The sequence below is a fragment of the Lepidothrix coronata genome, unplaced genomic scaffold (genome assembly GCF_001604755.1).
Source record: "Lepidothrix coronata isolate B3197 unplaced genomic scaffold, Lepidothrix_coronata-1.0 Scaffold199, whole genome shotgun sequence".
NCBI classification, from domain to species: domain Eukaryota; kingdom Metazoa; phylum Chordata; class Aves; order Passeriformes; family Pipridae; genus Lepidothrix; species Lepidothrix coronata.
Genome location: NW_016690379.1, coordinates 1,006,535 through 1,033,886, shown reverse-complemented (window position 1 = coordinate 1,033,886; position 27,352 = coordinate 1,006,535). Strand labels below are relative to the sequence as shown.

The following is a 27,352-nucleotide window of genomic DNA, read 5'->3' as shown; positions in this document are numbered from 1 at the left end:
TTCCAAGGTCTCACCTCCACCCAGCAGGAGGGCAGCTCTCCTCATTCCCTGGCTGGCATTCCAAAGGCCGGGGAGGAACTTGGGAACACGGGGAGGGAGCTGGGGGTGGTTCCCAGGGAGGGGTGGGGTGTTTGTCACAGGAGGACTTCCAGGCATGAAAACTCCCAGGGACTGATAGGGACAAACCTAGTTATCCCTGACTTAATTATCAAATTAGTGCCTGTTTAGGGCCTCCCCTCCAGGGCTGCTCTGTATGATGCTCTGCATAGAATTACAAGTTATTCTCAGTATTTTGCTTTGTTAGAAAGCTTGAAAATGGCTGTTGCTGGGGTGTCACAACTGAACTCACCATCACAACGAACCATTAGAGAGCCCACAATGTCTGCTTTACACTCCCTGCTGCATTTCCACTTCACACACAAGTTAAAAACTGTCCTTTCCTGGAAATGAGACTCTAAAACCAAACCCGAGCTTGAATTAGAAGTTTTAACTTAACTTTCCAGGCTGTGCTTGCACTCTCTGGGTCTGGTAAGATCTTTATTCTCAGGCACCAAAAGCTGTGCTCTGGTGGGGTTTTGGTCTCTTGAGAAGGAAGTTCTACTCCCAGCACAGGCAGATGTCTTGTTCCTGTGGTCTGTGTCAAGCTTTTGAGTGGAAAATTCGATTATTCATGACTCCTCTGTGATTCATGGATTCCTCAGACGTTGCTCCTGTTGCTCCTGTCCAGTGGTATTTTCCGTGGCTCCAAACAGCCCGAAGTCCACTGGTGCTTCATTCCCTTGGCTGCAGGTTGGTCCAGGCACAGCGTTGGGAGGTAAAACGTCGGATATTTAGAAGCAGAGCTGTAGGGGAGGGTTAAACCGGGCTCATTGAGCTTCTCCTTTCTTTAGGAACGGGCACGGGGTGGAACCGAGGGAGGTTTTCTGTGCCTGGTGGCTGCGTCCGTAGCTTTTGTGGGAGCCTGGACGTGGTTTTTAGAGCTTGGGAAGGCGGCACCCGGGAGCGCCGGGATTGAGCTCTGATTAAAGAAAACTCCATCACTCAGGCTCAAACTCACCGAAAATATTTGTCTGTAAAACCGGAGGCTAAGCTGATAGCGCTGATGAAATCAGTGTGGAAACAGTTAAAGCCGTGGCTCGTTGATGCCTCAGCCCGGGGTCTCTTTCCTGAAATGCGGGCTCAGGAAATGCACCTTTAGTCCCTCCCGGGCCCTTTCCCCAGCCCGGGCCGTTATCGGGGCTCCCCGCCCCGCCCGGCGCCCTTTGAAAGGGCGAGTCAGAGCCCGGAGCATCGGCGGGAAGCGGCAGAGCCTTCCCGGGGCCGCACGGGACAGGAATCCAGGGATAATAGCCCCGGGATACCCCTCCAGCAGCGAGGTCGGTAAGTCGGGCTGCGGGTGAGTTCAGGCTTAAGGTGGGCAGCTCGTGGTTGGTGTTATCAGCCGGAGATCTGCGTTAAAATCGAGGGGGGTGATGAGGTGGAAGTGTTTCAAGATGTATTTTGAGTTTGTAGTTTGAGTTACTGCCACTGTTATTTGCAAACCTGAGTGTTTCATGTGCTTTAATCAGCCCTTCCCGAGTATTTAGAGATATGTTTGATCCCTGGGGATGATTTTATTCCTGACAGTGCCTCACTTCAGAGGACTGTAATGCCATAAAAACCATCAGAAGCCTCTAATAAAGTCATTAAAAGTCCTTTTTAATAGATGGGCAGAGATTGAACAGTTACAGGAGCTTGACTTGGTGCTAAAGCTCAGATTTTTGTCATTCCTGAGCCACCTTGAGCCTGTTTTGTCTGCAGCTGAGACCTTTGGCTGCATTCCTCAGGCAGGACTCTGGGAATTCTGCTGATATTCAAGCTGATCATGCTGGCTCCGATAACTGGGTGTAGTAACAAATTCATTTACTGGAGCTGGAAAATTCCGTGAAAGACAATTCACATATTGCTTTGAAAGTGTGGGGCTTCACGCTTTCAAATCTAAAGTTTTGGATTTAGAAGTGAAATTGAAATAATTATCATTGAGATTGAAATAATTATCATTGAGATTGAAATAATTAAACTACTGCATGGACTAAAAGTTCAGTAAAAACATTCCCAAAGTTGCAGCTTCCCAGGCAAATTGAAGAGCCACTCTTGGTAGTTCATCTCATGCTTTAGCCTTAATTTTACCAAAAAGGCAGTTGCAGGGCTTGTTTCAGTATTGCCTGTGACCAGATTCATGTTAAAATTGAGATTTTACTGTAACTAGGTCCAGGGACACATCATTTACTGGTTTATTGGTCTGAGCTTTAGTGCTGAGAGTAAAATCAAGGATTCCTGTTTTTCTCCATCAAGTTCAAGGTGCTTTTTTCCAGTGAGGAGTTGATTTAGACCATCCCTTCTCTTCAAAGATTTCAAACCTGTTGTGTGGGGCAGACGAAAGTGGATTGTGCTGGGAACATGAGTCACTGCTGCTCTTTGGGTGGATTCTGAAACTGAGACAAATTCAAATAGCTGCAGGACTTCCCCTTTTGTTCCCTTCCAGGAAAGGATCTGTCACCTGCTCACCCAGAAACTGTTCATTTATCAGGTGGGGTGGGGGCTGCAGCAGCTTTAGCAGATTTTCATCTCTTGGAAGTCAAAGGAGGTGAGGAATGTGCTAGTGATGGCCATCAGCTCTGGCTGCTGCTCCTTTGGGAGTCAGGCCTTGCTGTCCTGGGCTTTCCCTGCTGGCTGGTTGTGACTCAGCTCCTCATTCCCCACCTCTGACTCAGGGGTTTCACCAGAGTTTGCTGATCCCTCCTGGGCACTGGCAGGTCCCCAAGTTCCTCACCGTGGTGTGTCACTCCTGCAGAGGCACAGAATCCCAGAATCCCAGGCTGGTTTGGCTTGGAGGAACCTTAAAGCTCATCCAGTCCCACCTCCTTCCATGGGCAGGGACACCTCCCACTAGTCCAGGTCTCTCCAAGCCCCGTCCAGCCTGGCCTTGGGCACTTCCAGGGATGGGGCAGCCACAGCACTAGTGTCCCAGTTGTCCCGTGGCTGTTTGCTGGATCCAGCTCACAATCATGGAATCATTGAGGCTGGAAAAGACTTCAGCATCAGTAAGTCCACCATCAACCCAGCACCACCCCCATGGTCATCACCAGCCACGCCCTCAGGTGCCACATTCACACGTTTTTTGAGCACTTCCAGGGGTGGTGATCCCACCCCTGCCCTGGGCAGCCGGGCCAGTGTTTTACAACCCTTCCCACCACAGATTTGTCTTCCTTTCTAACCTAACCCCCCTCTGGCAGGACAAAGCAGGCAGGGCACAGGACCACCAGCACTGCACAGCACGGTTTGAGATGTGACTGCAGGGCTAATTTTAAACCTCGGTTTCCTGAAGCTTCTGAGGAGGTGGAAGTGGTTAAACTCCAGCCCAGGTTTCTCAGCCTGACCTTTCTCAATTTTAGGTGCTGTTACCAGCTGCTCACTGCCACCATGAGCTCCCCCAGCCCTGCCCAGCACCCAGCAGCTGAAAATGCCTGCAGGATCACTCTGGGACAAGCTCACCAGGTAATTTGCTGTTATTTCTCCCACTTATCTCTGCTGTTTTTCCCTCAGAGCAGTGATTTCTTCCATTAAATCCAAGCTCTCCAAGTACCTTTAAGTAAGGAGAATTTACCCTAATGGAGCAGGGCTTTCATCCTAAGGAGTTGTGTTATCTTTCACTCTCAGATCATTTATGAGCTCTCAGTGGTTTGTGAACATTATTTAAAGGGGAAGGAAGAGAAAACTGGAGATACAAAAATAATACAGTGCCTGTTTTTGTGCTGAACCTTAGAATATTCCAGCATTCCTCCTGGAGCTGCCCTCTGGGACAGCTGTATTGGAGCTTTGTAACCTTGTATGTTAAACTTTGCCTAGTAATTCATCCCCAGGCCTTTTTGGAGTCCGTTTAGGTGGCTTTGGACATGGAGTACTCCTGTTATCACCTGTTCCTGGAACAAAAGGTATTTGTGGGTGCAAGCCAAGGCCAACGTGGCAAGTGTGTGTTTGGAGTGTGGCTCAGTACCAGCCACTCAAAGAGAGGTTTGCCAACAACAGCAGAAATCTGGTGTTAAAAAAATCAGAAAGTCTCCTCCAAGCCAGGCATCCAACCTTCCAGAGCCAATTCCTTGTAAAAAAAACCATCCCCCCGATGTCAGGGAATGTGGTGGGAGTGGAAATAAACTGATGGGAAGTTGAGCATTTCCCATTTGAGGCTTTATTTAGAAGCTTTGAACTGGAGCCAAGCCCTGTGCAGAACTGATGTCAATGCTTATTTATTCAATTTGCTCTGCATGGGGAAAAAAAAAAAAAAGTAAATAGGCTCTGATAATAGTGACAAAATATTGATTGTCAACACTCATGTCCCGGGCAGGGTGGAACAAACACTTCCATCAGGACTGGGGGAGCTGAGGGCCCATTTTAGAATGATCCAGCTGACTGGGTTGCTGCTTTCATCAGAAAGAGACTTCTGAGAAGTTCCTTCAAAACCCATTTGAGAGTGGTCATTAGAGAAATGACTGAACAAACACATAATTTCATCTTATTAAAAGCCATGTGCTGATACAAGCACTTACTGGAGCTGTGCTGAGCTTTTTCCTACTGCAGAAGCTGTTTTTTGAGGAAGAGGCTTGAGGCTGGACACGAGTTGTTGTGTTTGAGCTGGAAAATGCATTTTAGGAACACCATAGTCAGAAAACACCATAATGAGAAAACAGAGCAGACAGGTCCACAGAGGAGGGGAATTTTTCACAGTTTTAGAAAACAGAGGAATAAACACCTTGCCAAGGTGCTGCCTGGGAGCTGAGTGACAAATGACATCTGTGGCAAGCAGCCAAACCTGCTCTCCTTTTGTAGGAAAAAGGTGCTGCAGTGCAGTTGGCCTCTTAAAAAGATCCCAGACTGGTTTGGGTTGGGAGGGACATTAAAGCTCACCCAGTGCCACCCCCTGCCATGGGCAGGGACACCTTCCACTGTCCCAGGTTGCTCCAAGTTTATCCAACCTGGCCTGGGACACTTCCAGGGATCCAGGGGCAGCCACAGCTTCTCTGGGCAGCCTGTGCCAGGGTCTCCCCACCCTCACAGGGGGGAATTTCTTCTGTGTATCTCCTAAATTTCCCCTTGTTCAGCTTGAACCCATTCCCCTTGTCCTGTGACTGCAGTTCCTGATGAAATCTTGATTATATAAAATAAAAAGCACCCTGGGTATGGTACAAGTGCTGCACAGCCCCTGGAGGCTCCCCCACACCCCCAGAGCAGCTTTGAGGCATTAATTTGAGGTGTTAATTAACAACACCTCGTGTTTAATGCACTGCTCTTGTTCTGGGCCTGGTCATGGGGAAAGACCCGGAGAGATCCTTGGTCTGAGCAGGGCAGAACTGATGTGTTCCCAGCAGTACTGGGGAAATCCAGGCACAGTGGCAATGGGAATGTCCCACCACTGCTCCTGAACTTCCAACAGCTCTGGTCAGTCACTGCCCAGGCCTCCATTCCAGGGCTCTGAGTTCACAGCCTTCCCTCCCAGGAGGGAGATTCGTAGGAGTTCATAGGACTGTTGATGGGATTAGAGCCTTTAGAGCTGCCTACCTGCATTCCTGGGCTGTTTTCTTTTCTCTTGCTGGATGGCTGTGCCAGAGGGGTGGGGATTTCTCTCAGCAGGGCTCTGCTTCCTGTCATTCCAACAAAACCCTGCTCTGTGTTCCAGGTGAGACCCAAACTGCCACTCCTGAGGATTCTGCAGGCAGCAGGAGCCCAAGGAGACACTTTCACACTCAAGGAGGTGGGCTCACATTCCAGGCTGTGCCTGGTCCTGCTTTTTTAGGAGCTGGGATAGGACTGCCTCTTAATTTTTCTGTACTTTGAACCCCTGCCTGCAAAATAAGGATACTTAACCTGTAGGACTGTTCTGGCTTGATTGATCATAATGCCCCTGGAGGAACTGGAGTAAGAGTGTGAAATATTATTTATCACTGAAAATCAGAAACCTCTGTAGAGAAAGGAAAGATGGGATAATCACATTCCTGAGAGAGTGTAGGAGATTCTGTTCCATTGTGCTACCCTCTGCTCAATGTACCAAAGCCTTAAAAATTGGATTCCAGTTGATGTTTTTTAACTTTCCCTTGAAATGGCTTGTCAGCTTAACCTAAGAGACCCTGTGTATTCATTTATTTTAAGATTAAAATGCAATATATGTACACGATTAAAAAAATGACAGTGTGATTTACAAGAAGATCCTGCCTACGAAGAATTAAATGCAGTGGTTTTTTATTACATGTGTCAAATCTTCCTGCAGAGCCCTGTGACTTAATTTAACACTTATGCATTTAAATAACTTATTTAGCTTCTAAAAATTTGTGCAAAAAACCCCAAATTGGATGGTTTAAATGGGCAGAGCTGAGTTTTAAGTGCGGGTTACCTGTAGGGATTCACACTTTAACTCAGCTGGGTTTTCTGCAGTGAGCAGAAAACTGTTGGCAACTTTTTGGCGACACTTCAGGGTCACTTTGGTGGGTGATGGGGGGTGGAACTTGCCTGTATTGTGCTCCAAACACTTTGCTTTCCCCTCAGGAAATTCCAGAGGAATTCCAGTACTTTGGATTGTAGGTGTCTCCTCTCCATCCTTCTTTGTGATACTAATGGGATTCATTTTACACCTGGCAAGCTGTGTCCTGAGGGGCAGCACTGTAAATGTGTGACCAGCCTTTAGGAACAGCTTGTTCCTTTAGCTGGGATGGTGCTGTTTGTCCATCTTTGCCTCAGTTTTCCTCCTTGTCCAGGGTTAATAGTTACAAACCTCACAGCAATGCCATAAATCCCAACTCTCCCTTGGCTGGGAGGCACAAGAAGTCAGGTGTGATTTGACTCGCACTGTACAGGGCAGCAGGAGGCAAACACTGTGAATTCAGGTCAATTCTCAGGGGTTTTGGGGGTTTGGTTTAGGCTGCAGGTGGGGCTGAGGGTGTGTTCTGTCCCCACAGGTGATGCATTACCTGGGCCAGTACATCATGGTGAGGCAGCTCTATGACAAAAGGCAGCAGCACATGGTCTATTGTGGAGGAGATCAGCTGGGAGAGCTGCTGGGCCTGGAGAGCTTCTCTGTAAAAGATCCAAGGTAGGAAAAGAGTCACCTTGAACCCGGGTTGTCTGACAGGGGTTGCTGAGACAGGAACTCTTGGTGTCACTGTCACTTAAACCTCCCTGTTGGTGATGGGTGTGACAAGTGGGAGCTGAGCTTGTTCTGAGGAGCCAGGGAATGGCCCAGGCACTGAGCTGCTCCAGGTGACATCTCTCCCCCTCTTATTTCTGCATCTCCTCAAACCCTTGATCTCACTGGAGCAAAAATCCACATCTGCCTTGAGTCCTGACTGAGCTTTGTAACGATCAGTGAGGAGACAAAAAACCCCCCTGTGGTTTCCAGTGTCCCTCTGGATAAGGAAAGGGAATTCCTGGCCCTGTCTCGGGAGGGTGCTGGTGTTTTCTGTGGGAACACTGACTGTCCCTCCCTCCCACAGCCCCCTGTATGACATGTTGAAACGGAACCTGACGGCGGCTGCACTCACAGGTAGGTTGGTCACAGTCCGGGCAGGGCCTTTCAATGTAGTGTTGGTATAACCTGGTAAGTAACAAAAAACCAGACACAGAAACGTTTGTCAAGTTGGAATAAACTGCTGATGAAGGTTTTGAGACGATCTCTCTGAGTATGTGTCTTTTCTGTGTGTCAGTAGCTGTGATACCAGAGCAGGGAGCTGGTTGAGTGATGTGGCTGCCTCAAATGGCCAAATTTCAGAGAGCTAAATGCTGTGGATAAACAAATCACCGTGGCTGAAGTGTCCCATCCAAATCATTATTGATTTTCTCAGTATTTTTCAGTTTCAGAGCTGCAGCTTCTCGTTCTCACCTCATTTTATACCTTCATAATCCATAACAGCACCAGAAACCCAGCGAGCTCTGCAAGCCAGAGGTCTGGACTTTAATCAGACACTTGAACCTTTAAAGGTCACTGTTGCTTTCCCAGCTCATAAGAGAAATCAAATCTAGCTCTATCAAAAGTCCTTCAGTCATAAATGAAAATTTATTCTTAAATTAATCCTGGCTGATGGCTTCCTTGCAGCCAGCTCCCATTGTGGGGCCGGTAATCTCCATTGGAAAAAATCAACTGGGAGAGCTGTGGAGTCTTGTGCCATATTTCCTGGGTGCTCTAAGCAGATAATATGGACTTAGTTCTTTACAAAGGCTCAGGCTATTTTTGCACAAGTGCATAAAAAGCTTGTGCAGATTTAGAAACTGAAAAAAACATGACCCTGAAGTGCTTAGTCCTCTGCTTTGAGCCATGCTGGTGCCTCTGAGGTCCCCCTGCTTTAATTATAAAGAAGGATCTTCTTGAGTGGACTCTCCTAAACCTGTAGAATAACTGTGTGAGTGCTGCTTCTCTCACTGGTGATGTGCTGACTCTTCCCTAAAGCAGTTTGTGTGGAGAGCAGAGGATCCCAGCAAACACTCTGCCCTGCTGCCCTGTCCCCTCTCCTTGCTCTGGGCCTGGGTGTGTGTGTGTGGTGCAGTCCTGGTGTGACCTTAAACCTGCCAGAGGGAATCCTTAGTCAGACCTGTGTGTGTGTGTGGTGCAGTCCTGTGTGGTGCAATCCTTAAATCTGCCAGAGGGAACCCTCAGTTAGTCCTGGGTGTGTGTGACTAAAACGAAACAAGCTTGGCAGACCAGACCTCGGACAGATCCCTAGGGAGGGTCACTCCAGGTGTTGCTTTTCCTTCATCCCAACACAGGAGTAACTGGAAGTGCCTCAGGACTTAAGAATTCTTCATGTTTCATGTTCTGCAGTAGCTGCTCGTGTTCATTGGCCAAATCAGGGCTTATCAGCTCATCATTTTGCAGGTTATTTGACCGTTTTTAAGTGCACTTGGAGAAGGAAAAGTGGCTGCAGCACATCTTGAGAATGAGGAATGAGCTCTTACATAGGGCTCTTTATCAGACCACCATCTGATCTAACACCTTCCTTGGCCAGCTTTCTCCTTTCCTTGGCCAGCTCCTTCCCCCTTCCTTGGCCAACTCTCCCCCCAGGAGTGACTCCCACGAGGTGTATTTAGGAATCCCTCACTTCAGGGGCATTTTGTGTGGGATATGTTGGCTCCAAAAAGGGAGCCTTCCAGTCAGTGCAGTGTTTTCACACAGTGAAAATTTATAAAGTGTTAGAAGGGTGAGTCTTCATCCATTCCAGTGTCCCTGCAGAGCCAAAGCAGTGATGGATGAGCCACTTGGCTTCTGTTTTCCTCCAGGTAGTAAATAATCAGTGGCTGCAGGAGCTGAAGGGTGAAGGCAGCAGGAAGGGAAAGGTGAACTAAAGCAATAAGGGACAGGAGCCGTGTCATCCTGTCCTGGGTTTTGCTCCATTTGATGGCCACTTTGTGGTCTACTTTTTGCCTGCAGCAACAATTTTGAGTGTCTTCCTATCAGTGCAGTGATTCATGGTGTGAATCAGACTCATCCTGTGTGCCTGGCACTCTGCAGGGAATGTCTCTGCTAAACTGAAAGGGGAGCAAGCAGGAGCCATCCTTGGATCTTTTGTTCTCCAGCCAGCCATTCTGTCTGAAGGACAGGCTTCCTGAGTGCACCTCCTATTATGTAGAAAGTTCTCTTAATTGGATTGTTCTTGCTCTTTAGCTTGGTCTTTTAATTAACTCTTGGGGCCAGCAGAATCATCTGGATTAAATTGTGTTAGGGACGTGTCCACATCTGCCCAGGAAAGAGCTGGCTGTGCATGGAATTTTCCCTTCTTTAGTCTAGTCTTTGTTCTTCATGCCCAGACCCTTTAAAAAGGTGTTTTTCCTGCCTCAGCCTGAGATGGCATCCTCAGGTAGTTATAAAAATCTTGCCCTTCCCCATTCCCCTTCTTCAGATCCCCCTGGATCTGATCCAGGTGGGATTCCCCACACTCTGGGTTCCTGCCTTTGGCAGACCTTGTGTCTTGTCCCTGGAGCTTGTCATGGCAGGGCAACCTGGAGGAAAAGGAGCAGTTTTTCCCTTTGGGAAGAGGATTCTTCCCTGCTGTGAGTTTTCCTCTCCTCCAGGGAGGCACAGCCTGTGTTCCATGGGCTGCTGCCTCCTCGTTCTTTCCGAGGAAGGAGGGGCTTTGTTCCTGAAAGGTTTCTCAGAGGTCTGCCAAGCCTGGCTCGTTGGTTGCTTGTGAAGCCCCTCTTGTGTTGTGAGAATGGTTATTACTGGGGAAGGTTTTTTCTCTTGTTTTACCTGCCATCTAGATGCTGCACAGACTCTCCCAAAGGAGCAGAGCGTCGATAAGCCAAGCCAAGACCAGCTGAAGGTAAACCCACTGCCGAGTGGTTTCTTTTGTTGTACAGAGTGCCCCTTCTCTGTACCTGTGCATGGTGGACTGCCAGAACTTTGTGCTGCTTGGCTGCCAGGTCCTCACCTTCCTGAAAAGTTCTTGGAGTCCACAGGCAGGGACAGAGTGACCCTTCTCTGTTCTCCTCATAACAGAGTTCCAGTCTCTGAGCGCGTTTCTCTGGGGTGTAGCACTTCTAGTCCTCAGTTCCTCCAGCGTGCTCTGCCTTTTCATGTCTTTCCCCCTCTCTCCCATCCCCTCCCTGAGTAGGAATTGCCAAATAACTTAAGCTTTCTAAAACGTGTGACCAAGTGTTTTGTGTCTAGTTAGGATTGTTTTTCGAGCTTTCAGGCGGGATTGGAAACCTAGGAAAAATCTTGGCACCTTCAAACTCGTCTCCAGGTGTGTTTTGGGGTGAAGGCAGCCTGATCTGGGAGGTGTCTGTTCACACTGGGGGTGAGAGAGTCACAAATACCACAGTTTTACTGCATGAATGATGGCAACCTTGGGACGTCTGCCAAGCTAAAGATTTTTCCTAGGTTGGAAGTACGTGTTTGTGCTGATGACGGGTGCCTTAGGCTTTGTCGAGGGTAAATAGTGTGTAGGTTTTGCTCAGAAACTTTTATTCCTCCTCATAACTGCTTGGTCTTGTCCTGCAGCTGGTGACTCGGAATGGAAGTGCTACATCCCCTTGTCCCTATAAGCTCTGGTGGACTAACACCTGGATTTTCCTTCCTGCAGTTTAGCCAGGAAGAAGGTTCTGATGCCGGGACCACGGAGGGGGAGGAGAGCAAGGCCTCTGCTTTGTCTACCTCGGAGCAGAACTGTGACACTTGTGAAGGTGAGTCCTGGCTCTCCTGCACCAACACAACGTGCACCAGCCCTTCTGCTCCTCCTCTGCATCAGCAAACACTGGAGGAGGATTTTGGGACACCAGTAAACCCCTGGTTTGGAGCACAATCATTAAACTCCATCAGTTTATGCTGAAGCTTGAGAGAACACAAATGTTGACCCAAGGTATTGTGTGAGAGATGTGTTTTCTGGCTGGGCTGTTTGGTCTCATAAGCAAACAAATGCTTTGAAGGAGATGGCAGGTTAAACCCCTAAAGCACATCTATCACTGAACAATGCCACAGAAAATCTTACAGACCTTGCTGAAGGGTATTTTAAGTGCTGAAATTACACTTGTATCTATTTACCTTCCCAAGGGACTCTCCTGATCACACAGAGCCCAGACTGCACTGTCTGCAGCCATTACCTGCAAACCAGAGAACTGAGCAACAATGGGGTTTTTTTTTGTATCCAGCACAAGTGTAAGACAGCTCCTTCATATTTAGACATTTCCTCTGGTGGAATGTCTGGGGATTTCTCGCTGGGTCACTCATTTGGATTTCAGATGTTAGGGAAGCAATTCTGCTGATTTTTCTGCTTTCTATTCGCAGGTTGTTTTCATATCAAGGAACCTAATTTGTAAAAGCAGGTCTTTGTGAGTGTGGGTATTTCCAGATCAAATCATATTTCCTGTATGTACAAAAGAGGGAGAAACAGCCTTGTCTGTGCCTTTGAAACTCGGGAAGGGAGAGAGTTTCAAGGTTATCTTGAAACTTATGCTGAGTTTGGGATCACAGACTAAACTGCACAGGCTAAAAAGGAGGCTGAAGCATGGGGAGTGTGGATTCTTACCTTCCAGCTTCCTGTGTGAGCCTGGCTTGGGAATTCAGGAGCTCCCATCGTTGGAATCTGAAGTCAAACCAGTTCTTTCTGCATCCTGAATCACTCAAGAACTCTGCTTAGTGGTGACTTGGGAAGGGCTCAGAAAGAAGTGTTTGTGTTTCTCTGAGTCTTGGGATAAAACCCAACCTGTACCAGTGTAGAGGCACTGGGATCACTGGGATGTTCCCTGACCTCAGTCCCTCAGTGCAGGGACTGTTTTGCCAGACACACCAGGAGCAGACAAAGCCCAGGGCTCTCAGCAGGAACTGGGGTGAGAAGGAGCAGGAAAGGTTTCTGAAATCAGATGGGGCCATGTGTTTCTCTGCTGGTCTCTTAACAAATGTAGGTGTGGCATGACTTAGACTCTACTTGGCTCTTACAGACAAAGACTTAATAGAAAACCTCTCTAAAAGCAAGAAGCCTAAGCTGGACCTAGTGTTTGAGGAATGGGATGTAGCTGGTCTTCCATGGTGGTTTTTAGGCAACCTCAGAAGCAATTACGAGTCCAGAAGTAATGGATCAACAGATATTCAGACTAACCAGGTGTGTAGACATTTGGAACAGGTGCACTGTGTCCTCTTCCTCTCCTCTTTTGGGTTCCAAGGCAATAAAATATTCTTGTTCTTTCTTTCCCCTTCCCACTCCAGGATTTTCAGCCTCTCCCTTGTGTGTTCCTGTCCCAGCCTTTCACACCAGGTGGTTGGTTACCTTTAGTGCTTTTTAAATAAACCAGACTCTCCCTGAAGGCCCTGGGAGGTCCCTCTGCACTCCAGGAGTTGCCCTTTTGGGTTGTAGGGTGGTGGCCAGGCAGGAGGGGAAGGAGCACGGAGTTGGAAGTCGGGAAAGGGGTGTCTGTGAGCTGGCAGATGGAAGAAGGGGGGTGTGAGAGCAGCCAGGTGCCCTGTTCTCCCCTGGCACAGCTGCCCAGGGCTCAGGAGGTTGTGGCTGAGGAGAAGGGGAGAGCGATGGTTGTGGTGCTGGAGCTCCTGCTGCTCCCGAGCTGAGCTCTGAGGGGTTTTTTCCCTGCTCCTTTTCCCTCAGGACATTGACACTGCCATTGTTTCGGATACTACTGACGACCTGTGGTTCCTCAACGAGTGCCCCTTGGACCAGGGCAGTGCTGGGCTCAAGGTGAACGTGTTTGACTGTGAGGAAGTGAAGGAAGGTGATACAAAGGTACCTCTTTCCAAGGTTTAACTGATGCCATGGTGCTGTGCTGGTATTGGAACCATCCAGAGGTTAAACTGTGTTTAGAAAAGGCTGTCAGCATTCCTTACGTGGGTGATGCCTTTCCAGCTCAGCCTTGGGGTTAAATGTGTGTTTTCGAGGCATAAAATTAATTTAAAATGAATCAAACCTCCAGCAGCAACTTTACTAGATGTCTGTCTAGATGCCTTCAAGAATAATAAATCACAGAATCGTAGAATTAAGGTTGGAAAAGACTTCAAACGTCCTCAGTTCCAGCTGTCATAGGTAAATGAAAAGACTCAAAGAGGAAAATCTCAGTTTACATTGACCACAGTCAAGTAAGACTAAGCCAATCCAGCAACAGTTATCAACATTCTGGAATAAAAACACTGCAAAAATGGCTTTTCATTCACTTACAGAAGTAGCTTGATTAGCATGGTGATTATACAGTCGTTTAATTTGGGTGTGAGGTGCCAGGCAGTGATAAATGGAGATTATTGCAACATTTCCACTCTCCCCAGGTGACTGAGCACGTGTGCCTGAATGACTTGGAGGACTCTCAGTGCTTAAGTGATGACACTGACACAGAAGGTGCCTCTGAGGTGGGTGATCCCCCAGGACAACATTCCCTGCTGGAGCAGGGACAGCTCATCCTACACCCACTGCTGGTTGTGGCAGGAGAAGCTGATTCCTGTAAAGGCTTCCAGGCCGTAAAAAGTGGCTGGATGAAGTTAGTACTGATCTCCATGCAGGTTTTAATAAGGTTTATTCCATGTTGTCCTCTGGAAGGAAATCTGGAGGATGGTCCTGGGCAGAGATCTGGAAGTCTCAAGTGAGCATTTTGTAATCACTCAAGTGCCTCACACCCAAAATCCCCTTTTTGTGGGAATTTCTGTGTCAGGATCAGGGATCCCCTGAGTCCTGGGGGTCCAGCCCTGTTTTGTGTTCCCTGGGATAGGAAGAGAATCCCTGGCTCATTCCAGCCCCTTGTCCTGCCATTCTCCCCTGGCTCTGGTGAGGAGGGTGCAGTGTCTGGGCTGGTGCCTGTGCCCTTGCAGTGCCTCTCAGAGGACACCCCACAGCTTTTCCCCTGCTCAAATGACAAAACGAGGTGGAAAGAGAACAAGCAGCAATTACTGAGCTGTCACCCCTCCCCACTCCCCCACTCCTCCAAAAATCCCTCATGGTGGGTCCTGAGAGACATCAAATCTCTGTTCCTTGAGCTGTCCTTCTCTTCTCCCAGTCCTGAGGCTGCCTTGGAGGTTTGTTCTGAGGCAGCAGAAGTGCATCATGAGACTCTTTGCAGCTGATAACACCAAAAAAACCCCGATTTTAGCATCATTTTCTAGCCTGTGCTGGAATAAATGGGGCCGTCCCTGGCACTGGACAGCTGAATCATGGCTCTGAGCTTGGGCCTTGCTGGGTGGGGTAATCAAGCAAACCTCTATTAATTGTGCAGATCCAACAGATGCCTAGCGATTAGTGAGCCTGGGACATGTATTCCTGACTGATTCCAGGAGCTCTACCCTGGAATTCAGAGCGAGATACTGCAAATCCAATAAACTGCCCAGCAGAGAACATTGGATTCTTGCAGAGTGCTGAAGGCTGGGAGGGAGGGAGGGCAGGAATTAATGTTTGAGATCTGCATGTGTAGAACACACAGGGGGGAGTCGAGTCCTCGTTAGGCTTTCTGAGGTGCTGAGAATCAAACCACAGGCTTAGAAACTGGGGATAAATCCCTTTTTTCTTTTCGTGAGGCTTCTTTGCTGCTTCTCCTACATAGAGGAAAGGAGCTGTGCACAAGAACCCCCTCCCTCACTGCTGGTTTTTGGCCTCCCATTCCCCCAGGACTGCTGGCAGTGCACCAAATGCAAGAAGTTCAACTCCCCGGGCAAACGGTACTGCTACCGCTGCTGGGCCCTGCGCAAGGGCTGGTACTCAGACTGGCCCAAACTGGCCCACTCCCTCTCCCTGTCCAGCATTGCTGCCCTGAAAAACAAGGAGGAAGAGGAGGACGAGGGGATAGATGTCCCGGACTGCAAAAGGACCATGTCGGCCCCGGCTGGGCCGCCCACCCGCGTGTTCGTGGTGGAACCCAAACCCCCCCCCTGCGGCTCCATCGAGTCCCTGGACCTGGCACGGGCTCATGAGAGCAAAGAGTCTCTGCTGAGCTTCGCTGAGAGTAAAAAGGAGGAAGAAATGGAGTCTCTGGAGAGTATAAAAACGCTGCTGAGCCCCTGCTACCTGTGCCAGCTCAGGCCCCGCGACGGGAACATCGTCCACGGCAGGACCGCTCACCTCGTGGCCTGTTTCAGGTGTGCAAAGATGCTGAAGAAAAGGAGATCCCCCTGCCCAGTGTGCAGGAAGGAGATCGAGATGGTCATCAGGATCTTCATGGGGTAGTTGGGCCACTCCAGGCCTTTCTCCTCCAAAAAGGAACCAACAGGTTTCTTGCACTTAAGCCCCCCGGTTTCAGATCTCAGCCAACGAAAGCCAAAGAGAATTAAGATTCCAGTCTGCCCCAGCAGGCTGAGGAATCTCTGCAGCATCCACCTTTCCATGCCCCTGGAAATGAAAGCCTGCAGGAGACAGGTCGATGCCCCAGCCTGGAAACGGCCAAAATCCTCCCCTTTCAGCTCAGGGGTGTCCCTGGGATTCTCTGTCCTGACAGCTGGTCCTTGGAGAAAACAAGGTTTGGGAAGAGTTGTAACTTCTGGAGTGTTGTTCTCCAGGAAGTCAGAGCTGTGCAATCACTGCCTTCTGAGGGGGGGTGTGATCTGAGATAGAAGTAGAGATGAACATTGAGGGGTGGGAAGGGTGGGATTCTGAGGTGTTTGCAGCTTAGATGAGCCTTTTCTCCAAGGACCAGCTCTCCTGAGGGCAGTGCAAAGGAAATAACCCCGTTTCTGATTTTTTTGGTTGATTTTTAAGGTAGGATTTTTAGGCAAGGTGAAGGTTCTCTTGATCCCAGACAGGAAACAAATCCTCCCAAACTCTTAATCCATAACTAGCTCAGGTCACAGAGAGACTATAGGGACACATTTTGCTTTCTTATTGGCTCATTTAATTTATATTGATTCTTTTTTTCATTTAAATATCTTTTCTGTCATCTTACATAGCTTTGAAGCCTGTCCAGCATTAGCTCAGCCTCTGCTCTGCCAGCTGGATTGGATTCCAACGGCTCTGTGCCTGTTTTGGGATGTTCCCAGTGCACCTTCCACCTGCCTCATCTCATCAGTCTGCCCAGAATATACTCAGTTTTGAGTGCAGTGTGGCTTTAAAGACAGGACACGAGCCTTTGAGAGGAAAAAACGACTCTAAAGCACCAGTTGCACTCTGGGGGCTGTGCTGGGTGTCAGGTTTTTAATTAAAAAAATATTTAATTAATTAAAGGGGGCTCTTTTTTTGCCCCCTCCCTGTGATTTAACACTCCAGCTCTGTCCTTCAGAGCTGTGCATGGTCACTGCTGGCTGCCAAAAACTTAGGTAAAACTCGCAATTTAAAAAAATCTCACCCTTTCCTGTGGTGACCTCCAAGATTGTGCTCGATTCCCTCAGCTTCCCTGTTTTCCAGGCTTTTTTGGAGGACCAACAGAACCTTCACCTTTCAGCTCTCCAGCAATTAGAGCTCAGTGCAGTGTAGAACAAACCCTGTTTGTTGTCACCTCTAATTCCCTCTCCAACCCAGGGAGTGCTCGTGGAAACACAGAGAGAAGTTCCTGCTCATTCCCTGGTGCTTCCTTAGGCTCTTCCTCCTTGTTTTCCCTCTCTCCACGTGCTGGTCCAGCCCCAGCAGGTCCAGGGGGGGCAGTGGGAGCCCCCAACCCTGCCCAGCAGAAGGTTCCAGCAGACCCTGACGCCAGAGCTGGTGTTCCTGTGCAAAAACCCCAGAGTAGGTGCTACAAAATCCCTGCAAATCACTGCCAAAACTCCCCAAACTTCCCATCCCCCTGGAGTGTTGGGATTGTTCCCGTGCTGGCTGTAACTGGGATTGTCAGTGACAGTTGTGCTGGCACAGGGGTGCACTATCCATGGGAATCAGTCCCCGTGGAAAAGGTGATTTATTGTTCCCTTAACTAAAGGGCTCTTAAATTGCTGGTGATGCACTTTACCCAGCTGGGATCAGCAGCTTTGCCCAGGCAGTTACATGAAGCAGTTTCTTCCCTTTCCAAGTGGGTTATTCCCCTTTTAAAGTGGTTTTTTTCTCCCCTTTCCCAGGTGGGTTTTTCCCCCTTTGCAAGTGGGTTTTTTCCCCTTTCCAGGTGGGTTTTTTTTCCTTTTCCGTGTGGGTATTTTTCCCCACTTCAGGTGGGTTTTTTTCCCCTTTGGAAGTGGATTTTTCCCCCCTTTTCAGGTGGGTTTTTCCCCCTTTTCAGGTGGGTTTTTCCCCCTTTTCAGGTGGGTTTTTCCCCCTTTTCAGGTGGGTTTTTCCCCCTTTTCAGGTGGGTTTTCCCCCCTTTTCAGGTGGGTTTTCCCCCCTTTCCAGATGGGTTTTTTCCTTTGCAAGTGGGTTTTTTCCCCTTTTCCTTGTGGGTTTTTTCCCCTTTCCAAGTGGTTTTTTTCCCCTTTTCAGGTGGGTTTTTTCCCCATTCCAAGTGTTTGGGTTTTTTTTCCCTTTTCAAGTGTTTTTGGTTTTTTTTCTCCTTTTCCATGTGGGTATTTTCCCTCTTTCCATGTGGGTATTTCCCCCTTTCCAGGTATTTTTTCCCCTTCCCAGGGCTCAGCAGGATGCATTGTGGTACTTAGCGGCACTTTGGAAATACTGTGAATTCCCCTTTGCCACAGTTGCTTCTGAAAACTCCCATGTTTTGCTCAGAGCACTTGGACTGAATCACCCACCTCTGGCCACGCTGAAAACAAAAAGCCAGGAGAGTTTTAAGCTGAACACCCCTCCCAAAATCCCGCTGAGATCCACGTGCTCTTCCCATGAAATGGGATTTTAGTGGGGCAGTTTGGGGTGAATCTGGGGGGTATTTTCAGTGTAAAGCTTTCCTGTCTCTCTGATTTGTTGTCCAGTGTACCCCACGGTGTTTACAGCGTGCATTTGCCAACTCCTTGCTTATTTTTAACTCAACTATTCCATGTCCACAAGGCACCATAACCCAGCTGAGATTTTCCTGTCCTAGAAGAATAAGCTATTGCAGTATAAATACACTTGAAGAGTTGTGACTTGCCCAGGTTGGGGCTTGGAAGAGGGGGGAGCAGGAGGAGAGGAAAACAATGTTTTATTGCTTTAATTTAAATTTCAATGAGCAGCAGTGCACCAAGAGCCCTTCTGTCCTGTGAGTGAAACCCTCCGGGCTCCTGTGCCGTTTTTGGGGGGGTGAAGAAGGAGCTCAGAGCACTCAGAGCTGTGGTGCCACTTTGTGGCAGTGCAGGTGGGGTGCTGGGAATTCCCTTTCCCGCGGGAATTCAGGTGGAGTCAGGAATGCTCTCCTTGCAGAGGGCTGGCTCTGAAGGCCCCGTTGGTGTCTCCCAACAGTTCCTCCCTCTCCGGTGGTTTTGAAGTGCAATAAGAGAGAAGAGGTCCTTGCTAGCCCTTAATGCACCCTTGAGCACACCAGTTGTGGGCACAACTACCTTTTAATGCCCAAACTAAAAAGTTTTGTCTGTTTTACTGCCCTTTTTTTTTTTTATCTCGGTGCCATTGTTTGATGATCACAGGAACCTGCTGCCGGTGCTGTAGGTCAGGTTTCCTTTACAGAAGTTTTGGCACCGGATTTCTGACTTTGTTGGGTATTTAAGTATGGAAACTGAAGCTCCCAAGTGTGTGGTTCCAGCACCTTCTCCTGCTCTGTAGTGTGAAAATGTGTTTGTAAACCCTGTGTCTTCGACAGCCAGAGGTTAACACAGCCTGTTTACTCCCGAGAATGTCTCCAACTGAAGCGCCTCTTCTCACTTACTCAGTGACTTGTTGGAGGCACATCGGCCTTTCCTTCAGCTCTCCAAAAATCCCTCCTGTGCTGAGGGGTGTTAACGAGCCAGTTCAGCCCAGACAAAGCCTCTACACAAAGGGAGTCCTTTGGAGAAGCCCCTCAGTGCTCCTCTCACCAGGCTATGGACCCTCTGCCTGTTGGGTGTTTATTCTGGAGCAGGGCTGTGGTGGGAAGCACAACCCAGCTTTGCCAGGGCCTGCTCCATCCTTCTGCATCCAGCGCAGAGTGGACCTGCTCCTCAGGAGCTGTGCCTGCAGAGGGGAAGTGGCACTGGGACAAACGGGAGTGCAGATGGAGCAGAAACCAAATGTCCCCAGAGCCATCGGGCTCTGCCTGTTCCGAGCCCCACCTTCCAGGAGAAGAGCTCTCACTGGAGGCCTTTGGTGAAGGCTGACCATTCTGGAAGATTCCATGAGTGAAGAAAGAGCCAGGGCACTGCTCTCCATCCCTTTATCCATAACCTGCATAAGGAATTCCTCGAGTCCTGTGAATCCTCTTTGCCCCCCCCGTGAGCAGTGTCGGGATCCCCGGGAGTGAGACCCACCAGCCCCAGGAGCACAGCTGACCTGCAGACAGCAGCTTTTCGCCTCTGGAAATCCTCCTGCATGATCTGTGCACCGTGACTGGAATGTTCCCTGCTCCTTTGGGAATGGGCCTGACCCTGCCTGTGGCTGCCTGGGAGCCACATCCCGGCAGGTCCCTCCACGCCTTTCCCTGATGGATACGGGCAGCTGTGGTGGCTGCAGTCCTGTTTCTGTGTTATTTTACCCCAACCAGGTGCTCTTGCTGCCCACACCTCTGTGGGGACACCCCTCCCCTGTCACCTGAGCAGGTGCTTCAGGAAGATGCAGCTCCTTGAACCCAGCAATGATTTGGGGAGTCTCCAACTCCTGGAAGACACAACCACGGCTGAGCAGCAGCAGGAGATCCACGAAGGCAGCAGGAACACGTTGTGCCTCGGGCAAAGGTAAAGTCTGGCTCTTCTGGGAAGAGTGATGCCTTCCTGGATGTCCCCATCTCCCTTCCCTACAGCCTGGTGTTCCCAGGCACGTTTTCCTTGTTAAAGAAAACCCCCTCGTCCCACTGTGCCCCCAGCAGCCGCTGCAGGGACGAGCAGAAGCTCTTGCTGAACATCACCTGTGTGTTTGCACTATTTAAATGAGGCCTGTACCACAGAATTGACCCTTATTTTTTTTATGTCCTGCAGATGATGAATTTAATTAAATCGAGCTCATTCTACGATCCCACAGGTTTAGTTTTCATTTGTTCTGCGTTCCGGGGGAAACCCTTCAGGAAAGGCCAGTTCCTGGTGGAGCAGCCTGGGATCCTCCTGTGTGTCCTCTCCAGGGAGGGAGGGACTGTCCTTCCTGGGGTGTGTCTGCCTTGCCCCAACGTCTGTGTGTGCAAAATCCAGCAGGAACAGCAGCAGCTCTGGATTCCCCCCCGGGCCAGCCTGGCACAGCCCTTGCTGGGTTGTTTTTCAGCCCGTTCCCAGTTTCCCAGGAGGGCAACCACCACATCGCTGTCCTGTGGCAGTGCCAGGAGGGTTTTTTTTACCCCTTTTCCAGCTGTTCTAACGTTATTTTCTGGAGCAGGATGGCAGCAGCCCTGGAGGAGGCAGGAGTTCACTAGATGGCACCCACTGGCTGTGCATGGCACGGAGCCCGTGCTGGCAGCTCCCTGCAGCCCTCCCTCCCTCCAGGCTGCACAGACCCACCAGGAAAAGGCACTGAGGGACAATCCCGTGGCTGGGGCTTGGTTTTCCTTGTCCCCCTCTGTGTGGGGACCAGCAGGCTGCGGGTACTCAGCCCCTCAGGCCCCAGCAGGGATTCACCCCAGCCAAGGGGGAGATGCTGCTCCAGAAGGAAAAGCATCTTGATGGCTTTGTAGGAACAGAACTCCACCTGTGGGAGAGCCAGAGCTGGTTCCCCATCCCTGGCAGGGATCCCTGTGGGCAGAGCTGCTTCTGTTCCTGGTGCTGCCCCAGCCCAGTACCTGCCCATGTTCCCAAAGCAGCTTTAGGGCTGGTTGGAGCCCGGGATTGCCCCCAGCACCGTTCCCATCCTGTCCTGCCAGTCCTGCAGGGGAGTTCCTGGCCCTGCCCCAGCAATCCTGGGCCTCTGGACCCTTTCCTGGCCTCCTGTTCTTGAAGCAGCTGAAATCTCCTTAACCTGAGACCCCCCACGGGTGGGAACTGGCCCCACATCCCAGGGGCTGCTCGGAATGGGGGGGTTGGAAGGACCTGGGCTGAGACCCCGCTCTGGGCAGTGGGGGCACAGAGGAGGGGGAGGCTCTTAGAGCTTTCCAGAAACCTTTTTGCTCCTGGAAAGCCAGAGCAGGCTCTGCCTCTGCAGCTCCATTTAATGAGCCCCCAGAGCTGTCCCCGAGGGAGGAGCTGGGCCCTGGTGCCCACCAGGGCTGGCACTGCCCTGCACAGCCCCACAGCCCCTGAGATGGGATCAGGCAGGGTTGTTATTGGCCCAGTGATTTAGGGGGATGCTGTAAATGCCAGGGAAATGTTGGCAGAGCTCGGGAGCAGCTTTACAAGTGGCAGCTCTTGTTGGGCTGCCTGGAAATCCGTGTTCTGCCTAAAATCAATACCCAGTAGAGCAATGAGTGCCTGGGCAGGGACGTTGCCTTGCTCAGAGTCCTGCTGGCTCTCCAGCTGTGCTTTGGGTTTTATCCCAAACCAGGGATGCCTCTGGGAAGCTGGGAAGCTTGGGGGGCTCCCCCTGTCCTTGGGATGGGCACAGCCCTGCTCTCCCTCTCCTGCCTTCAGAGCCCCACTTGGCTCTGGGAGGGGCTTTCCCCCCGGGGTGCTGAGCTGAACCCCCACCTACAACTCAGTTTTGGGGTTTCCCATTTTTTCTGCTCACAGGAGTCCAAGTGCAGCCCTGGGCACTCGGTGGATGCCAGGGCAGAAGGCTGGTGCCTTCCCCAGCTGCCTGGAAGAAGCACTTTCTCCTGCCTTTGCAGGATATTTTATTTATCTCCTTGATGACTTTCTCTGGATTTAATGCTCTATAGGTGCCACTTTTATCTGTCTTCTCCCTCCTTCCCCTCAACCTTGTTTGTGCAATCAGTGCCCAAATTAAATATTTATGGTGTTCTCTGTACTGGTGAGCTCCCAGTTCCCTTCCAGTGCCAATTAAAGATTTACTAGGTGGGCATCAGCACTTCTGCAGGGCCAAACCAGCCCCCCCTCGTTAGAGTTTTTAAGTGCTTCATTATGGTAGCTGAGCAGAGCTCACCATAAATGACATTTCGGGCACTCCTGGTCCAGCCCTGCAGGGCTGAGCCCCACACGGTGGGGTGGGAGGAGGAGGATGGGGGGCACACATGGACACATGGGCCTGGGGACATCCCTGGCACGGGGACAGGGTGATCCTGAGCTGGGCTGGGCTCGGAGAGGGATCACAGGGTGCTGCCATGCTCACCCTCCCAGGGATCTCTGTCCCAACCCAGGAGGTTTTCTCACCCCTCTGCTCCAACATCCATAACTGAGCAGCTCTTCAGATCCATATTTTATTGGGAAGGTCACTGGGGTGGGTGACTCTGCCAGCCCCTTCCCTGGGAGTGAGGGGAGCCCGGGCTGCTGGGAATGAACACAATAAATCTTGAATGGTGCCTGGAAATTTAATAACCTCCAAACTTGGAGGAAAAGGGGAGGGAGGTGGATGGGGGCAAGGAGTCGGGACAAAGGGGCAGGAGCTCGGTGGATGCTGGAGGGATGGGAGATGGAGGAGGAGGAGGAGCTGGAGGAACTGAATCCCCTCATATCCCCCCTTCTCAGCACCACAGTGGGTTGGTAGAGCAAGAGATCCCCAGGATTTCAGGGAATCAAGGAATGGTTTGGCCTGGAAAGGACTTTAGAGCTCATCCTATCCCACCCCCTTCCACTAGCCCAGGCTGCTCCAACCCAGCCTTGGACACTCCCAGGGATGGAGCAGCCACAGCTCCTCTGGGCAACCTGTGCCAGGGCCTCCCCACCCTCCCGGGGAGGAATTCCTTCCCAATATCCCATCTCACCCTGCCCTCTTTCAGTTTAAAGCCATTTCCAGGCAAAACATGGAACGAGGGGTCAGGAGACCCCCCCAGCTCTCCCTGCTCCAGCACAGGCTGCGTTTTGCTTCCAAACAGGAGAAAAGGCTCTTTTTGCCCTCCACTTTCTCTCCCTGGTTTTTTTTTGGGGAAGAGCCCAGGGCTCCTTCCCCAAACCAGCCGTTTCCCCCCTCCCCCTGTCAGGGCCCTGCATTATTCACGTGCTCAGGAGCATTTCCTGGGATCTGGTGTTTAATCACTGTCACTCCCATCTGTCCTCCCCGAGTCCCCTCAGATCTGGGGATCTGAAATATTTATCAGCCCCGTTCCTGTGCTCACCGGTAGAGGTTGCAATTTTCTTGTCGTTAAAGATTTAACAAGACACTGCTCGAGATTTAGGGAGGATTGGCAGGGATCAAAGCTGTTTGCTATCCACGCTAGGAATTCCCGGCTCTCCAGGGGTTTTCCAGGGGCCCCCAGCGGAGCAGTGACAGCACAGACCCCCCTTTACATCTGGGGTGGGGTTTTGCTGTTGTTTTTAACCGGTTTTGCTGATTCTCATTGCAGGGGTGGGAGTTTTCCCCCCTCTCCCTGTCTCCCATCTCCCGCTGGAATGGCTGAATCCCTGTCAAAGCTTGATATTCCTTGGGGCCAAAGGCGGTCACACTTTGTGCCTCAGTTTCCCCCTCTGTGGTTCGTGGCAAAGGCAGGAGTGGGGAAGTGCTGGAGCCCCTGGAAGGAGCTGTTTGCCGAGCAGATTGACAGGTAGGTTTTCCTGCAGGTTTTGGGAGCTGCACCTGCTCCATCCTAATGGCATCATGCATATGGATAACGCCGCTGACATTTCCCAGGGAGGTCGGGGTTTAATTTAAATCATTCTTGAGGAAGTGCTGGAGAGGAGGAGGAGAGGCCTGATTTGATTCCCTAACGAACTAATAAACCCGTGTCAGCTCCTCCCAGAGCCCGGGAGCCTTTGGAGCAGGCAGGGATGGAGCAGCAGGAGCCCAGCAGTGCCCAGTGCTGGGGACGTGGGACCTCGGGAGGTGCCAAGGGCTGCGGGAAGGAAGGACACGGGGATGGAGCCACTCCAAAAATCAGTTTTATTGGGTGCTTAAAATAGAGCCTGGCACACAATGTCCTCGCTGGCTTTGCTGGGAGAAGCTCCGTTGTGTGAGATCCACGATGCTGTTTGTGGGGAGAGAACGAGGAGCAAGAGGAGGAGGAGGAGGAGCAGAAAGGAGGACTTTTACTCCTGTTCTCAAAGTCAAGGTAATAAATAAAATAAAAAAAAAAATTAAAAAAATAAAAAAGAAAAGGAGAAATCAAACCTGAAGAACAGCCGAGGAATGGTGGGTTATGGGGGAGAAACCAGTGCCCGGAGGGGAGGAAAACCATTCCCACACAAACCTTCGACATCCCAGATGGATGGAGACGACCAGGAGGAGCTGGAGGCCACCCCTGCTCACCCCCCCAGCCCCACTGAGCCCCCCAGGCCCCCCAGGCACAGCCAGGAGGGGTGTCCGGGGTCGGTGACAGTCTCTTGGCCCTTGAAAAATTTGGGATCCTCTTCTCCAGAGCGTCTCTGAGAGCTCGGGAATGGGAAGTGCCATCCCCTGGTACCTGTAAAGCTGCTGCCTGGTTAATTACTGCTGCTGCTTCAAGAGAAAAAGCACAACATGTTGTTTCTATTTTGGGCTGCCCTGTGCTTGCCCTGCCCTTGGGGGGCCGGGAAAAGAGCCCTGGAGTCGGGAGCATCCCGGGTCAGACTCTGCTTCCCTTTTTCCAGAGCATCCCGGCTTTCTGCTGCATCCTTGTGCTCTGGGCTGGGAGCTGAGCCCCTGCACTGACCCCTCCTCAGCACCCAGGGGGCTGCTTCCCCTGGAAGGGAATATGAAATGCCTAAAAATCCCTGTTCTCCCCGCTTTTCACTCCGAAATTTTGGGCTTTGCACCCCAAAATATCCCCTCGTGTGCTCCAGCAAAGCCTCCTGGGTGGAGAATCCAGGCTCCAACCCCTTGGCTGTGGTCTCTGCAGGAGGAAGGGTCTCCAGCCCATCCCCCTGGATAACAGGGATGGTGCTGGTGATGCTCTGCCTGCAGCTGCTCCAGCTCCACCTTCCCCATCCCGGCCTGGGAGCAGGGAATGGTTTATGGAGCGTTTCCCTCAGCGTGGGGCCTGGGAAAGGCTGGTTGGTGCTTTAATAATAAATAACAACAACAATAAATAGTGGATGAGGCACCTACAGTGCTCTCAGCTGCTGCCCTGGGAGGGAGGGAGGGAATGGGGGGACTCACAGCATTTTTGGGGTGTTTTGGGGGTGATTTGGGGGCGATTTGGGGGCGATTTGACCCTTCTTGTCCCACGGGGAGCCTGGGCTGGGAGGACACAGTGGGGGGACCCCCTGGGAGAGCAGTCCTGCAGTGAGTGGTGGTGCCTCCCCCTGCCCAGAGCTCCTCAGGTTGCTGCAGTTTCAAAGGAAATCAAATTAATCGCCCATATCTGGAATCTCAATCTGGGCTGTGCAGGGGCAGAGCAGCAGCTCGGGCTGAGCCTCCCCCTCCTCTCCCAGGGATCAAAGAGGTGGTTTCTCTCCACCTACAAAATCACAGCCTTTCAGGGGCTCGGTCCCTGGGGGGTTTTTTGGGGGAAATGCTGATGGGTTTTGCCAGGAATGGGATGGTGGAAGGTGTGGGAGATGCTCCCAGGGCTCAGCCCTTGGCAGGATCAAACCAGGGCCGTGTTCACACCCCGGGAACCAACCCACGACCACTCCCACACCTCCCAGCACCAGCTCAGCTCAATCACGGGCAATAATAACACTTTGCATCCACGTTTCCAAGAGGCAGAGGTGGAAAAAAGGCTTGTTCCAGGCCTGGAATCTGCAAGCACAGGGAGCTGCTCACCTGAGCGGGGGCTCGGATCCAAACCCCCACAGCGGATCATGGCCCCGATTCAGCCGAGTGTTTAAACCTGCATTTAACTTCCAGCTCGTGCTCGGGGCCCTGGAGATCTCCCTGGGTCCCAAACACGTGCTGGGGAGGCTGAAGGGGGGCCAGGGAGAGCCATTTCCCTCCGAAATAATCAGCCAGCCAAGGCACAGGAGTCGTTTCTCGTGCCTGGCTGAGCCCGAGCGCGTCCAGCAGGGACCCATCTCGCCTGGGCTGGGAGATGGATGGCAACTTCAGGCCGTTTTTTAACTGTGCCGAGGTTTTCTGGTCCTTTCCAAGCCCTTTGCACGCAGAGGTTGTGTGGGGGGGACGACTTGGCATCACCCTGAGGGGGCTGCAGGGAGGGGGAGCTCCGGGGGGACCTGCACCCCCTCACCCCCCAGGCGTGGCTGGGATGCCTTTCCCTGGCTCTTTCCCGTGGCTCTGGATGCCCCTGTGCCCACACTGGGGGTTTTTTGGAGGGCCACACGTGTGTTAGAATCATGGGATCCCAGTCCTGGGCTGGAAGGGACCCACAGGGATGATCCAGTCCAAGCCCTGGCCCTGCACAGACACCCCAACAATCCCCCCCTGTCCCTGAGAGCGTTGTCCAAACACTCCTGGAGCTCTGAATTAGGGGTCCCTGCCACAGAGCCCTCCAGCTGCACACCAGCATTTCATTTTCCCCCCCCTTTTTTTTTTTATATACAAAACCAGAGAACCAAGAACTTCCCCCCTCCTTTTCTTCCTATTCCCCCCCCCTTTTTTTCTCCCTTTTTTAACATTATCTGCAAAAGTTTACAAAACAGCCTTGAGATTGCACTTGCAGGACACAGGATCCACCCAGCTCTGGCAGGAGGTGCCCAGCCCTGCAGAGGTGCCAACTGAGACGTGTCACCACCATCATTTCTGGGTTTTTTGCCCCCAAAATCCCCTCCTGTGCTCCCTGCTCCCCCCCCAGCCGACAGCAATGACAGGGCAGGGGGTGGCACTGGGGGTGGTTTGGGGCTGATTATCCAAATGCTCAAAAAAAAAAAACAAACAAAAAAGGAACCAAACCCCACCAAGGATCCCAAAGGAAAAGGCTTTTTTTTCTCGTCTCTCCGAACCAGGGACAGTCCAGCGAGGGAGGTGACACCTCTGGGGCGCCTCTGGTGCCAGGGGGACACAGGGAGGGGTGATCAGCT

At 51.1% G+C, this 27,352-nt stretch overlaps 1 protein-coding gene across 6 annotated transcripts in view; it reads left to right on the top strand.

Moving 5' to 3' along the window:
- Positions 1 to 27,352, top strand: part of MDM4 (MDM4, p53 regulator) — a 32,149-nt gene that overhangs the window by 785 nt on the left and 4,012 nt on the right. Inside the window, exons 2-12 of one of the 6 annotated variants that reach the window (XR_001877594.1) lie at positions 3,435 to 3,537; positions 5,714 to 5,788; positions 6,987 to 7,120; positions 7,521 to 7,570; positions 10,279 to 10,340; positions 11,103 to 11,202; positions 12,457 to 12,617; positions 13,116 to 13,250; positions 13,784 to 13,864; positions 15,111 to 15,854; positions 22,867 to 22,870. Coding sequence is in view for 5 of the 6 variants with exons in the window: in XM_017832146.1 (XP_017687635.1) it covers positions 3,463 to 3,537; positions 5,714 to 5,788; positions 6,987 to 7,120; positions 7,521 to 7,570; positions 10,279 to 10,340; positions 11,103 to 11,202; positions 12,457 to 12,617; positions 13,116 to 13,250; positions 13,784 to 13,864; positions 15,111 to 15,665 (1,428 nt within the window). In the remaining variant the exon portion in view is untranslated. Of the gene's footprint in view, positions 1 to 890; positions 1,381 to 2,368; positions 2,627 to 2,999; positions 3,084 to 3,434; positions 3,538 to 5,713; positions 5,789 to 6,986; positions 7,121 to 7,520; positions 7,571 to 7,616; positions 8,897 to 8,930; positions 10,341 to 11,102; positions 11,203 to 12,456; positions 12,618 to 13,115; positions 13,251 to 13,783; positions 13,865 to 15,110; positions 17,523 to 22,866; positions 22,871 to 27,352 lie in introns of those variants that run through there. The other 5 variants (XM_017832146.1, XM_017832149.1, XM_017832147.1 and 2 more) reach the window with 5 other exon arrangements.